Source organism: Schistocerca nitens, chromosome 7, assembly GCF_023898315.1.
Source record: "Schistocerca nitens isolate TAMUIC-IGC-003100 chromosome 7, iqSchNite1.1, whole genome shotgun sequence".
Taxonomy (NCBI): Eukaryota; Metazoa; Arthropoda; class Insecta; order Orthoptera; family Acrididae; genus Schistocerca; species Schistocerca nitens.
In genome coordinates, this window is record NC_064620.1 from 607365544 (window position 1) to 607379112 (window position 13569).

Below are 13569 nucleotides of genomic sequence, written 5' to 3' on the forward strand. Positions count from 1 at the left end.
CATTGAGAATCAGCTGAACAAATGGCCTGGTCCCTCATACTTCAACAGTTACCTAAGATTGGCCATACGCATGAATTGGAGTCATCCACCTGTGATGGAGCTAATACAATTTGTATCCCTACAAATTATTGCCTCAGTTTATTGATTATAATATTGAATCATTGATAATGTAGTAATAGGGTAGGGTACTTTCTTATTTTTTGAGATGCTTAGTTTTACCTTTCTGTACATCAAATATTGGTACCAGTCTGCTACACTTGGATTTTTTTCCACATCCGGTTGCTTATTCCTGCAACTTATTTCCTGACAATAATTAATTATTGATAAGTGTCATCTGTGAAAAGTCTGAGGTTGCTATTTGTACTGTTGGTCAGCTTGCTAACATAAAACAAGAATGATGAGGGTTCCAACACTCCTTTTGTGCAAGCCAGGGGCTACTTTTACTTGGTTTGATGAGTCTCCTTCCAAAATTTCATGGTTCATTTACTTAGTGCATCAATTTATCATATGATTAAATGCTCATACAGATTTTTCATTAAAGTCACCTTCTTAAGCTCTGCAACAATTATCACAGAAGTGCCTACTATCCAATGGGCAAGTAATAAATTTGTCTTTTAGTACTACACTCAGATTTGCTTGAACCAAGTGTGCTAACCTATGGAATGTGGAGACAGATAGTTCCTTTTTACACTCATGTCAAAGGGCCTATTCCAGCTAGTGTCAGTGGTGTTGGGGAATGGAAATGAAGTGGGAAGGTAGAGGCAGACGAAAGAACACAGTGTATACTGTCCAAACACTGTCTTGGCTTGCTGTCTATTGTTTGACACCACATCTGTATGGTGACAGTTAATCTTCTCTCATAACCCTAATAAATAGTATGATATGTCACCTCTACTGTTAAAATCAAGTGGTTTGCAGAGTATAAATGTAGATGTATTGCAATATTTCTGATAGTGATTTGCACTCAAATTTTGTTCATTTACATTTATTAAAGTGCCGAACTTTTGTTCTTCCAGGAAAGGCGGTTTTCTGATTCATCAGATTTTCGAAGAAAGAGGAGGAGATCTGATGATGCAGGTAAGCTGTTTACATCCCACTGCAATCTGTTTGTTGTGAGAATTGTGTAAAATTTGGTCTTCCAGATTGTGATTCTCCATTACATACATGTCTCCTGCCACCCACTTGATAATTCAACTACTGTCTGAGAAAGAAACAAGCATAAACGTTGTAAAAAGTCCATATTGGGCATTTCATTTAGTGACTGCCTGCCTTCAAGGAATCAGAGGTCACTAAGTGGAAAAAAGTAGCAGAATTTTCTAGAGCACAAAAATTCACTTTCATGTTTGGCATTTAATACTTTGTTCATCTAAAGTCACCCTTGGTAGTCTATATATTTGCTGGTGGTTACTTGACACCATTCCTTGTTGATTTGCCCATCTAATAACACTATCTACACACTACATCTAAATCTATACTCTGCGAGCAACTGTGAAGTTCATGGCAGACGGTGCATCCCATTGTACCAGTTATTAGGGTTTTTACTTGTTCCATTCACATACAGAGTGCAAGAAGAATAATTGTTTGCATGTATCCATGCATGCTTTAATCAATTTAACCTTCTCCTTGCAATCCCTGTGGGAGCAATACATCAAGTGGTTGTAGTACATTTGAATCCAGTTCCTTATACTTCATAAGTAAGCTTTCTTAGGATAATTTGTCCATCTTCAAGAGTCTGCTACTTCAGTTTTGTCAGCATCTCTGTGACACTCCCACAGATTAAACAAACCTGTGACTATTTGTGCCACTAGTCTCTGTACACGTTCAGTATCACCTGTTGGCCCTAAGTGATGTGGGTCCCATACACATCAGTAATATTCTTGCGTGGGTTAAAAGAGTGATTTGCCAGCAATCTCCTTTGTAGACTGATTGCATTTCCCTAGTATACTACCAATAAACTGAAATCTGCTAGCAGCATTACTCACAACAGAAATTCTGACTATTGATGTGATAGTCATAGGACGTTAAGTTTTTCATTTTGTGAAGTGAAGTGCTCAGTATTTCATTTCTCAACATTTAAAACAAGATGCCATTTTTTTGCACCAGCTCTAAATCTTGACATGATGAAACTGAAGATTGTCACTTATGTCACACTGTACTTAATTAAAATGAGGTGACAATTCATGGGATAGTGATATGCACTTACATAGGTGGTGGTAGTATTGCTTATGCAGGGTATAAAAGGCCAGTGCATTGGCTGAGCTGAGCTGAACTGTCGTTTTTGCTCAAGAGGTTCATGTGAAATGGTATAAGGCATGATTGTGAGCATGACAGTAAGAGACTTCAAACACTGATTGCAGTTGGAGCTAGACATGCGAGTCATTCCATTTTGGAAATCATTTAGGGATTCAGTATTAAATGATAGCGTCAAGAGCATGCTTAAATACCAGGTTTCAGGCTTTATCTTGCACCATGGACAACATGGCAAACAGCCTTCACTTGATGAGAGAGCAGCACAGAGTTGTCATTGCTGACACAGGCAACACTGTGTGAAATAACTGCAGAAATCAATGTGGGATGTGTGACAAATGCATCCATTAGGACATTAATTAGCTATGCCAGCAGATTACTGATTAGGACATGTTTGCTAACAGCGTGGTGTGGCCTGCAGCACCCCTCCTGGGCTAATGACCATATAAGTTGCACACTAGATAATTGGAAAACTGTGGCCTGGTCAGATGAGTCCGGAATTCAGTTGGTAATAGCATATGGTAGGATTATTATGTGATGCAGACTCCACAAATCCATGGATCCAAGTTGTCAACTAGGAACTGTGAAAGCTGATGGTGGCTCCATAATAGTGGAACGGGTTCTCTGGTCCAACTGAACCGATTATTGATTGGAGATGGTTTTGTTTGGCTACTTGGAGACCATCTGCAGTCATTTATGGACTGCATATTCCAATACAATAATAGAATTTTTATGGATGACAGTGTGCCATGTTAAACATTTTGGTCAATTTTAATGAAGGATTTTTCCACCCATATTGTCAGACATGAACCCCATTGAACATTTATGGGGCATAGAGAGGTCATTTCATGCCTAAAATCTTGCAGTGGCAACACTTAGATTTATAGATGGCTATAGAAGAAACATGGCTCAATATTTCTGCAGGGGTTTCTAATGACTCGTTACATGATGCTATGTCAAGTTGCTGCACTATACCAGACAAAGTAAGTGTGACGCAACAGTAGGAGTAATCCCATGACATTTGTCGTGTTACAGCTAAATGTATCACCTGCAAAAAATGAGAGATCACTGCTAGTAACGTCTACAAGGTCATTAATATAAAAACATAGAGCCCCAACTAACTTCCCTGTGCCACACCCAAAGTTACCTCAACATCTGTTCATGACACAAGCCATGACCTCCCTTCAAAAGAAGTTAATCCAGTCAAATCTTTTGCATGATATCTCATAATGATTGTACTTTGGTAACAAACAGATGCAAGTTAAGGTTCAGGTGAGTGTTATCAGAATGTGTGTGATTGGCATGGAGATCATTCTGCTAAGGGTACCTCATTATATTTGAGCTGAGGATATGTTTTAACATTCTACAACAAATCAATGTCATGAATATTGGACATAAGTTTTGTGGACCAATTCTACTACCCTTCTTCTAGACAGGTGTGACATAGACTTCTGGGCACTGTTTTTTCTTCCTCGTGTCTATGATTGATGATAGTAAAGAGGGGCTAATTCAGCTCCAAATTCAGTATAGTACCATCAATGGATTCCACTGGGCCTGGAGCTTCATTCAGTTTTAATAATGTAAGCTCTTACTCAACACCACTGACACCAGTACATATTTCCCTCATCTTTTTATTGGTAAGTGGACAATGATTCTTTCCAGATCAAATTTTCCTTTTCATTGTATTCTTGACACTCGAATTAAATTTAACTTTTCCAAAAATAACTCACCGCACCAGTGACCCAAATCACTGCCTTGAGTTACATATAACCCAGAGGCTCAGTTCCGAAGAAAAAGCTTCGATTCATGTGGAAGCCATCAGAGGACTCAATTATTTGTCAAAGAAAATTTTTTGAAATGGGAATTTTGCAGCCAAGTGTGATATATCCTGGAAGAAGATCCATCATATCTACTGTCATCTCAACACACAGCTTTTCATTGCCAACTTTTGCAGTTCAGTGGGCAGTCGTTTTGCTGGTTTGTGTCCTCAGAATGGGACTGGCTGCTCATGTCACACACCAACTTACCTAATAACCAGTGTTCAGCTTCCTGTGTCAGAATGACAACTGTAACCTTCCCCCCAGGGGGTCCACAACTCTTTTGTGGATACGTGTGTAGCGAGCACGGGCCCCCGAGCTAATGTGGCCTTTCTTCCTTTCCGGGCTGCATACCTTCCCTTTCCGCATCCTTCCCCATCCCCCATCTTCGTCCCCCCCATCTTCGTCCCCCCCATCTTCGTCCCCCCCATCTTCGTCCCCCCCATCTTCGTCCCCCCCATCTTCGTCCCCCCCATCTTCGTCCCCCCCCATCTTCGTCCCCCCCATCTTCGTCCCCCCCATCTTCGTCCCCCCCATCTTCGTCCCCCCCATCTTCGTCCCCCCCATCTTCGTCCCCCCCATCTTCGTCCCCCCCATCTTCGTCCCCCCCATCTTCGTCCCCCCCATCTTCGTCCCCCCCCATCTTCGTCCCCCCCATCTTCGTCCCCCCCATCTTCGTCCCCCCCATCTTCGTCCCCCCCATCTTCGTCCCCCCCATCTTCGTCCCCCCCATCTTCGTCCCCCCCATCTTCGTCCCCCCCATCTTCGTCCCCCCCATCTTCGTCCCCCCCATCTTCGTCCCCCCCATCTTCGTCCCCCCCATCTTCGTCCCCCCCATCTTCGTCCCCCCCATCTTCGTCCCCCCCATCTTCGTCCCCCCCATCTTCGTCCCCCCCATCTTCGTCCCCCCCATCTTCGTCCCCCCCATCTTCGTCCCCCCCATCTTCGTCCCCCCCATCTTCGTCCCCCCCATCTTCGTCCCCCCCATCTTCGTCCCCCCCATCTTCGTCCCCCCCATCTTCGTCCCCCCCATCTTCGTCCCCCCCATCTTCGTCCCCCCCATCTTCGTCCCCCCCATCTTCGTCCCCCCCATCTTCGTCCCCCCCATCTTCGTCCCCCCCATCTTCGTCCCCCCCATCTTCGTCCCCCCCATCTTCGTCCCCCCCATCTTCGTCCCCCCCATCTTCGTCCCCCCCATCTTCGTCCCCCCCATCTTCGTCCCCCCCATCTTCGTCCCCCCCATCTTCGTCCCCCCCATCTTCGTCCCCCCCATCTTCGTCCCCCCCATCTTCGTCCCCCCCATCTTCGTCCCCCCCATCTTCGTCCCCCCCCCACATCTTCGTCCCCCCCCCACATCTTCGTCCCCCCCCCACATCTTCGTCCCCCCCCCACATCTTCGTCCCCCCCCCACATCTTCGTCCCCCCCCCCACATCTTCGTCCCCCCCCCCCACATCTTCGTCCCCCCCCCCACATCTTCGTCCCCCCCCCACATCTTCGTCCCCCCCCCCACATCTTCGTCCCCCCCCCCACATCTTCGTCCCCCCCCCCCCACATCTTCGTCCCCCCCCCCCACATCTTCGTCCCCCCCCCCCACATCTTCGTCCCCCCCCCCACATCTTCGTCCCCCCCCCACATCTTCGTCCCCCCCCCACATCTTCGTCCCCCCCCCACATCTTCGTCCCCCCCCCACATCTTCGTCCCCCCCCACATCTTCGTCCCCCCCCACATCTTCGTCCCCCCCCACATCTTCGTCCCCCCCCCACATCTTCGTCCCCCCCCCACATCTTCGTCCCCCCCCCCACATCTTCGTCCCCCCCCCACATCTTCGTCCCCCCCCACATCTTCGTCCCCCCCCACATCTTCGTCCCCCCCCCACATCTTCGTCCCCCCCCACATCTTCGTCCCCCCCCACATCTTCGTCCCCCCCCACATCTTCGTCCCCCCCCACATCTTCGTCCCCACCCCCCCATCTTCGTCCCCACCCCCCCATCTTCGTCCCCACCCCCCCATCTTCGTCCCCACCCCCCCATCTTCGTCCCCACCCCCCCATCTTCGTCCCCACCCCCCCATCTTCGTCCCCACCCCCCCATCTTCGTCCCCACCCCCCCATCTTCGTCCCCACCCCCCCATCTTCGTCCCCACCCCCCCATCTTCGTCCCCACCCCCCCATCTTCGTCCCCACCCCCCCATCTTCGTCCCCACCCCCCCATCTTCGTCCCCACCCCCCCATCTTCGTCCCCACCCCCCCATCTTCGTCCCCACCCCCCCATCTTCGTCCCCACCCCCCCATCTTCGTCCCCACCCCCCCATCTTCGTCCCCACCCCCCCATCTTCGTCCCCACCCCCCCATCTTCGTCCCCACCCCCCCATCTTCGTCCCCACCCCCCCATCTTCGTCCCCACCCCCCCATCTTCGTCCCCACCCCCCCATCTTCGTCCCCACCCCCCCATCTTCGTCCCCACCCCCCCATCTTCGTCCCCACCCCCCCATCTTCGTCCCCACCCCCCCATCTTCGTCCCCACCCCCCCATCTTCGTCCCCACCCCCCCATCTTCGTCCCCACCCCCCCATCTTCGTCCCCACCCCCCCATCTTCGTCCCCACCCCCCCATCTTCGTCCCCACCCCCCCATCTTCGTCCCCACCCCCCCATCTTCGTCCCCACCCCCCCATCTTCGTCCCCACCCCCCCATCTTCGTCCCCACCCCCCCATCTTCGTCCCCACCCCCCCATCTTCGTCCCCACCCCCCCATCTTCGTCCCCACCCCCCCATCTTCGTCCCCACCCCCCCATCTTCGTCCCCACCCCCCCATCTTCGTCCCCACCCCCCCATCTTCGTCCCCACCCCCCCATCTTCGTCCCCACCCCCATCTTCGTCCCCACCCCCATCTTCGTCCCCACCCCCATCTTCGTCCCCACCCCCATCTTCGTCCCCACCCCCATCTTCGTCCCCACCCCCATCTTCGTCCCCACCCCCATCTTCGTCCCCACCCCCATCTTCGTCCCCACCCCCATCTTCGTCACCACCCCCATCTTCGTCCCCACCCCCATCTTCGTCACCACCCCCATCTTCGTCCCCACCCCCATCTTCGTCCCCACCCCCATCTTCGTCCCCACCCCCATCTTCGTCCCCACCCCCATCTTCGTCCCCACCCCCATCTTCGTCCCCACCCCCATCTTCGTCCCCACCCCCATCTTCGTCCCCACCCCCATCTTCGTCCCCACCCCCATCTTCGTCCCCACCCCCATCTTCGTCCCCACCCCCATCTTCGTCCCCACCCCCATCTTCGTCCCCACCCCCATCTTCGTCCCCACCCCCATCTTCGTCCCCACCCCCATCTTCGTCCCCACCCCCATCTTCGTCCCCACCCCCATCTTCGTCCCCACCCCCATCTTCGTCCCCACCCCCATCTTCGTCCCCACCCCCATCTTCGTCCCCACCCCCATCTTCGTCCCCACCCCCATCTTCGTCCCCACCCCCATCTTCGTCCCCACCCCCATCTTCGTCCCCACCCCCATCTTCGTCCCCACCCCCATCTTCGTCCCCACCCCCATCTTCGTCCCCACCCCCATCTTCGTCCCCACCCCCATCTTCGTCCCCACCCCCATCTTCGTCCCCACCCCCATCTTCGTCCCCACCCCCATCTTCGTCCCCACCCCCATCTTCGTCCCCACCCCCATCTTCGTCCCCACCCCCATCTTCGTCCCCACCCCCATCTTCGTCCCCACCCCCATCTTCGTCCCCACCCCCATCTTCGTCCCCACCCCCATCTTCGTCCCCACCCCCATCTTCGTCCCCACCCCCATCTTCGTCCCCACCCCCATCTTCGTCCCCACCCCCATCTTCGTCCCCACCCCCATCTTCGTCCCCACCCCCATCTTCGTCCCCACCCCCATCTTCGTCCCCACCCCCATCTTCGTCCCCACCCCCATCTTCGTCCCCACCCCCATCTTCGTCCCCACCCCCATCTTCGTCCCCACCCCCATCTTCGTCCCCACCCCCATCTTCGTCCCCACCCCCATCTTCGTCCCCACCCCCATCTTCGCCCCCCCTCCACCTCTGGCTCTTTCCTTCCCTTTCTCCCCCTCTGGGAGTATGGTTTGTGCCTACGTCCGGAGACGGATGCTCGAAACTGTTACACATTCCTTGCTTTCTACACTTGCACGTCTTCGTCCTTCCTCTGTCCTTCTCTTTTCCTTCCCTCTTCTCTTTGCCCTTTTCTCCGCTGAGGCGTTTGAGACCCCTCTTCTTTCCTTTCCCTTTTTTCCTCCCTGTGCATGTCTGAAGGCCGACCCACGCACTTCCATGCGTAGCCGGTGACGGATTAACGCGTAATTCCCCGCCCCGGGTAGACAGGTAGGACACATACGTACCCCCTGGAAACGGCCAGGCCCGGTGAGGGGTAATTACCCGAGCTGATACCTGCCGAAAGTGCCGATTGGCCCCTCCGTCCGTTTGTCGGGAGGTGTGACCTGAGGTGTGAACAACCACCTAAGGCGGGAGTGCCCTCAGTGAGGGCCCCCACGAGGGAGGAGCGCACCATCGGTGACGCCGGTAATCATGGGGGATTCTTCTGCAATGGTTTCCTCACCTTTCACTATGTCTGCTCACAAGTGTAAGTTCACTGAGTCTCAGCCACAGACAGTTCTTCAATCGTTGCCACAATTCCTTGTTGTTTCTCGTTCTGACGAAGGTCACGACTTCTCCACGGTCAACCCTTTCATTATTCAGAAAGGTGTCGACGCAATTGCAGGTCCTGTAAAGTCTAGTTCCAGATTACGGAATGGCACCCTGCTGTTAGAAACAGTCAGTGCCCTAAAGGCACAAAAATTGCTGCATACTTCTCTGCTCCACACATTCCCTGTCCGGGTGGAACCACACCGTACCTTAAATTCCTCGCGTGGAGTCGTTTATACACGCTCCCTCGATGGATTGTCTGACGAAGAAATTCAGCACTACCTTTCTGACCAGGGCGTAATGGCTGTTCATAGAGTTATGAAAAGGGTTGACACGAACTTAATTCCAACCCGCACTGTCTTCTTGACATTTGACAAAGTTCAACTCCCATCGAAATCAAAGCAGGCTATGAGATAATTTCCGTTCGCCCTTACGTCCCAAACCCTACGCGTTGCTATCGATGTCAGCGGTTCAATCACACCAGCCAGTCCAGTTCCAATCCGGCCAAATGTGTTACGTGTGGTAAGGATGCCCATGAGGGTGCTTGTCCACCTCCATCCCCTCGCTGCATCAACTGTATGGGTGACCACGCTGCTTCCTCTCGAGATTGCCCCATTTTTAAAGAAGAAAAGCTCATCCAGGAAATCAGAGTGAAGGAAAAGGTGTCGACTTTTGCTGCTCGAAAATTATTCGCCTGTCACCAGCCCACCGTGCCTCAGACAGGAAAATACAGCACTGTCCTTGCTTCTCCTCGGCCCACAAAGGAGGCGGCCACGCAGACTTGAGACCTCACCTTTAGTGCCACGGTCGTCAGATCGGCCAGCGCAAAGATCGCCCGTTCAACCTCACCACTTTCGCCTGCCCACTCTCTGGTTCACCCTTCGTCGAGTTCTGATAAATCTCGAGCCCAAAAGTCACACCAAGACTTCGAAAAAAGAGCATACTCGTGAAGAGTTTTTACGTACGGCAACTTCGCAACCATCGGTTCCTCCTGCCTCTAAACATCATACTTCCAAGAAGGCTACAAAGAAACCCAGTTCCTCTCCTCCGCCAAGGCGTGTCCCATCTACAGCACCACCTGGCGGAAGTCGCCCTCGGCCGTCTTCTGTGTCGCCGAGGCGCACTGCTGGTGGCCGGTCAACCGGCCGATAGCTGGTGGCAGGAGCTGCTCCTGACCAACCTATGGAACAGGATCATCTGCCTTTGGCTGAATGCCATTCCATGCTGTCGGTCGCAAGCTCTGAGCAGTCATTGAGTTGACAGCACCTTTGGTCACGTTCCTCCATTTTCTGTTCACCCTATGTCCATTATCCACTGGAATATCCGCGGCATTCGAACCAATCTGGATGAATTGTCGATCCTCTTACGATCCTACTCGCCGGTCATCTTCTGTCTTCAGGAAACAAAGCTGCGTCCCCATGACCGCTTTGTTCTCCCTCATTTTCAGTCCGTCCTATATGACCTCCCCTCTGTTGAAGGCACTCCAGCCCATGGAGGACTCACGATTCTTCTCCATGATACTCTCCATTATCACCCAATCCATTTAAACACTTCCTTCCAAGCTGTCGCCGTCCGTCTTTCCCTTTCCGGATACACGTTCTCTCTTTGTACTGTATGCATTCCATCGTCCACACCAATGGCACGAGCTGATCTCCTTCATTTTCTTGGTCAGCTTCCACCCCCCTATTTGCTGGTTGGGGACTTCAATGCCAACCACCCGCTTTGGGGATCTCCACATCCTTGTCCATGTGGCTCACTATTGCTAGACGTCTTCCACCAAGCGGATCTAGCTTGGCTCAACACTGGGGTCCCCACTTTTTTGTCTGCCTCCACGATAAATTTATCTCATTTGGACCTTGCGGTCGGTACTGTTCCGCTAGCTCGGCACTTCGAATGGTTCGCCCTTGACGATACACACTCGAATGACCACTTTCCATGTGTCCTTAGACTGCAGCCTCAACTGCCATATATGCGCTCGCGACGCTGGAAGTTTGCCCACGCCGATTGGACACTTTTTTCGTCTCTAGCGACATTCGATGACCGTCGCTTTCCCAGCGTCGACGATGAGGTCACCCATATTCCTGACGTTATTCTTACAGCTGCGGAACGTTCAATACCACGCAGCTCTGAATTGCCCCGGCGTCCCCCAGTTCCTTGGTGGAACTGGGCATGCCGTGACGCAATACGTGAGCGACGACGTGCTCTTCGCATTTTCCGTCACCATCCTACTTTGGCCAACTTTATCCGCTATAAGCAGCTCCGTGCACGATGCTGTCGTGTCATCCGCGATAGCAAGAAGGCAAGCTGGAAATTCTTTATTAACTCCTTTAACACCTTTACTCCCTCTTCGGAAGTTTGGAGACGGCTTCGACGGTTCTCAGGCGCGCCTAGTTTCTCCCCGGTCTCTGGGCTCACAGTCGCGCATGATACCGTAGTGGACACCGTCGCAATTTCTAACTCATTGCGTCAGCACTTTGCTGAGATTTCGAGCTCTTCAAATTACCCACCAGTGTTTCTCCCGAAGAAACGTGCAGCGGAGGTGCGACATCTTGCTTTCTCCTCTCAAAATCGCGAAAGCTACAATACTGTTTTCTCCATGCGGAAACTCCAACATGCCCTGTCTTCTTCTCGCTCCTCCGCCCCAGGACCGTATGGTATCCATGTCCAAATGTTGCTGCATTTATCAACCCATAGTCTGCGTTACCTCCTTCGCCTTTATAATCGAATTTGGATCGACAGTACTTTTCCCAGACGATGGCGGGAAGCTATCGTCGTTTCCGTTCTGAAACCTGGAAAGGACAAACATCTCCCCTCTAGCTATCGCCCCATTTCTCTCACGAGTAGTGTCTGTAAGGTTTTGGAGCGTATGGTGAATTACCGTTTAGCTTGGTGGCTGGAATCCCGCAGTCTTTTAACACCTGCCCAATGCGGATTCCGAAATCATCGTTATGCAGTTGACCACCTTGTTGCTCTCTCCACTCCATCATGAACAATTTTCTCCGGAAACGCCAAACGGTAGCAATATTTTTTGATCTGGAGAGAGCATACGATACCTGTTGGAGGACAGGCATCCTCCGCACACTGTTCTCTTGGGGCTTTCGAGGCCGGCTGCCCCTTTTTCTGCGCATATTTACGGCGGAGCGCACATTTAGGGTGCGGGTGAACACTACTCTCCCCCGTACTTTCTCCCAAGAAAATGGGGTACCCCAGGGCTCCGTGCTGAGTGTTGTACTGTTTGCCATTGCCATCAATCCAATTATGGATTGTCTCCTTCCTGATGTCTCGAGCTCCCTCTTTGTGGACGATTTTGCGATCTACTACAGCTCTCAACGGACAAGTCTTCTTGAACGACGTCTTAAAGGATGTCTCGATCGCCTCCACTCGTGGAGCATCGAAACCGGCTTCCGTTTCTCACCCAGTAAGACCGTTTGTGTTAATTTTTGGCGACATAAGGAGTTTCTTCCGCCCTCCTTACATCTAGGTCCTGTCAACCTTCTGTTTTCAGACGTCGCTAAATTCTTGGGTCTTATGTTCGACAGAAAACTGTGCTGGTCCTCCCACGTTTCTTATCTTTCGGCTCGCTGTCTGCGGTCCCTTAACACCCTCCGTGTCCTAAATGGTACCTCCTGGGGAGCGGACAGAGTGGTCCTTCTCCGCCTCTATCGCGCCTTAGTGCGCTCGAAATTGGATTATGGAAGCATAGTCTACCCCTCTGCTCGGCCGTCTATTCTTCGGCGTCTTGACTCTATCCACCACCGTGGATTACGTTTAGTGTCTGGAGCTTTTTACACCAGCCCTGTGGAAAGCCTTTATGCTGAGACCGCTGAACCTCCGCTGTCCAATCGGCGAGCAGTCCTTCTGAGTCGTTATGCTAGCCATCTGTCTTCCATGCCTGCTAATCCAGCCCATGACCTGTTTTTCGACGCCTCCTTTGATGTAGGGTATGCAGGCCGCTCCTCCTCCCTACTACCACCGGGAGTCCGCTTCCGTCAACTGCTCCATTCTCTTTCCTTCCGCTTTCCTAAAACCTTCTTGACAACTTGGGGTACAGCACCGCCTTGGCTCCATCCCTGGATCTGCCTGCTCCGAGACCTTTGTCGATTTCCCAAGGATGGTACCCCTTCACTTGTTTATCGTCAGGTATTTGCTGCTCTATGTGCACAAATGACGGGCGCCACATTTATTTACACCGACGGCTCGAAAACATCGTTAGGTGTAGGGAGTGCCTACATTGTTGGTGACACCCCAAATCACTTTCGGCTTCCCGACCAGTGTTCGGTTTATGCTGCAGAGCTTTACGCTGTTCTCCAGGCTGTCCACTACATCCACCGCCATCAGCGGATACAGTACGTTATCTGCTCAGATTCTCTCAGCTCTCTCCTCAGTATCCAAGCTCTTTACCCTGTGCACCCTCTGGCCCACCGGATTCAGGACTGTCTGCGCTTGCTCCACGTGGGGGGCATCTCGGTGGCGTTCCTCTGGCTCCCGGGACACGCTGGTATCTATGGGAATGAGGCGGCTGATATTGCAGCCAAGGCTGCAGTCTCTCTTCCTCGGCCAGCTATTCAGCCGATTCCCTTCACCTATCTACGGAGCGTTTTATGTCACAGACTTGTTCATTTATGGTATGCGCATTGGTCAACACTTCCCCATAATAAATTGCGGGAAGTGAAAGCTCTTCCTTGCGCTTGGACCTCTTCCTCCCGACGTCGCGTTCGGGAGGAGGTAATTTTAACTAGACTCCGGATAGGGCACTGTCTTTTTAGCCATCGACATCTTTTAAGCGGCGATCCTCCCCCACTCTGCCCCCACTGCTCTCAGCTGTGGAC

At 52.1% G+C, this 13569-nt stretch overlaps 1 protein-coding gene across 1 annotated transcript in view; it reads right to left on the reverse strand.

Moving 5' to 3' along the window:
• LOC126195767 (uncharacterized protein DDB_G0290685-like) overlaps positions 1-8206 on the reverse strand; it is a 94680-nt gene extending 86474 nt beyond the window's left edge. The window contains exon 1 of the mRNA XM_049934398.1: positions 6928-8206. Coding sequence (XP_049790355.1) covers positions 6928-8206 — 1279 coding nt within the window. The remainder of the gene's footprint in view (positions 1-6927) is intronic.
• Between the last annotated feature and the right edge of the window lie 5363 nt (positions 8207-13569).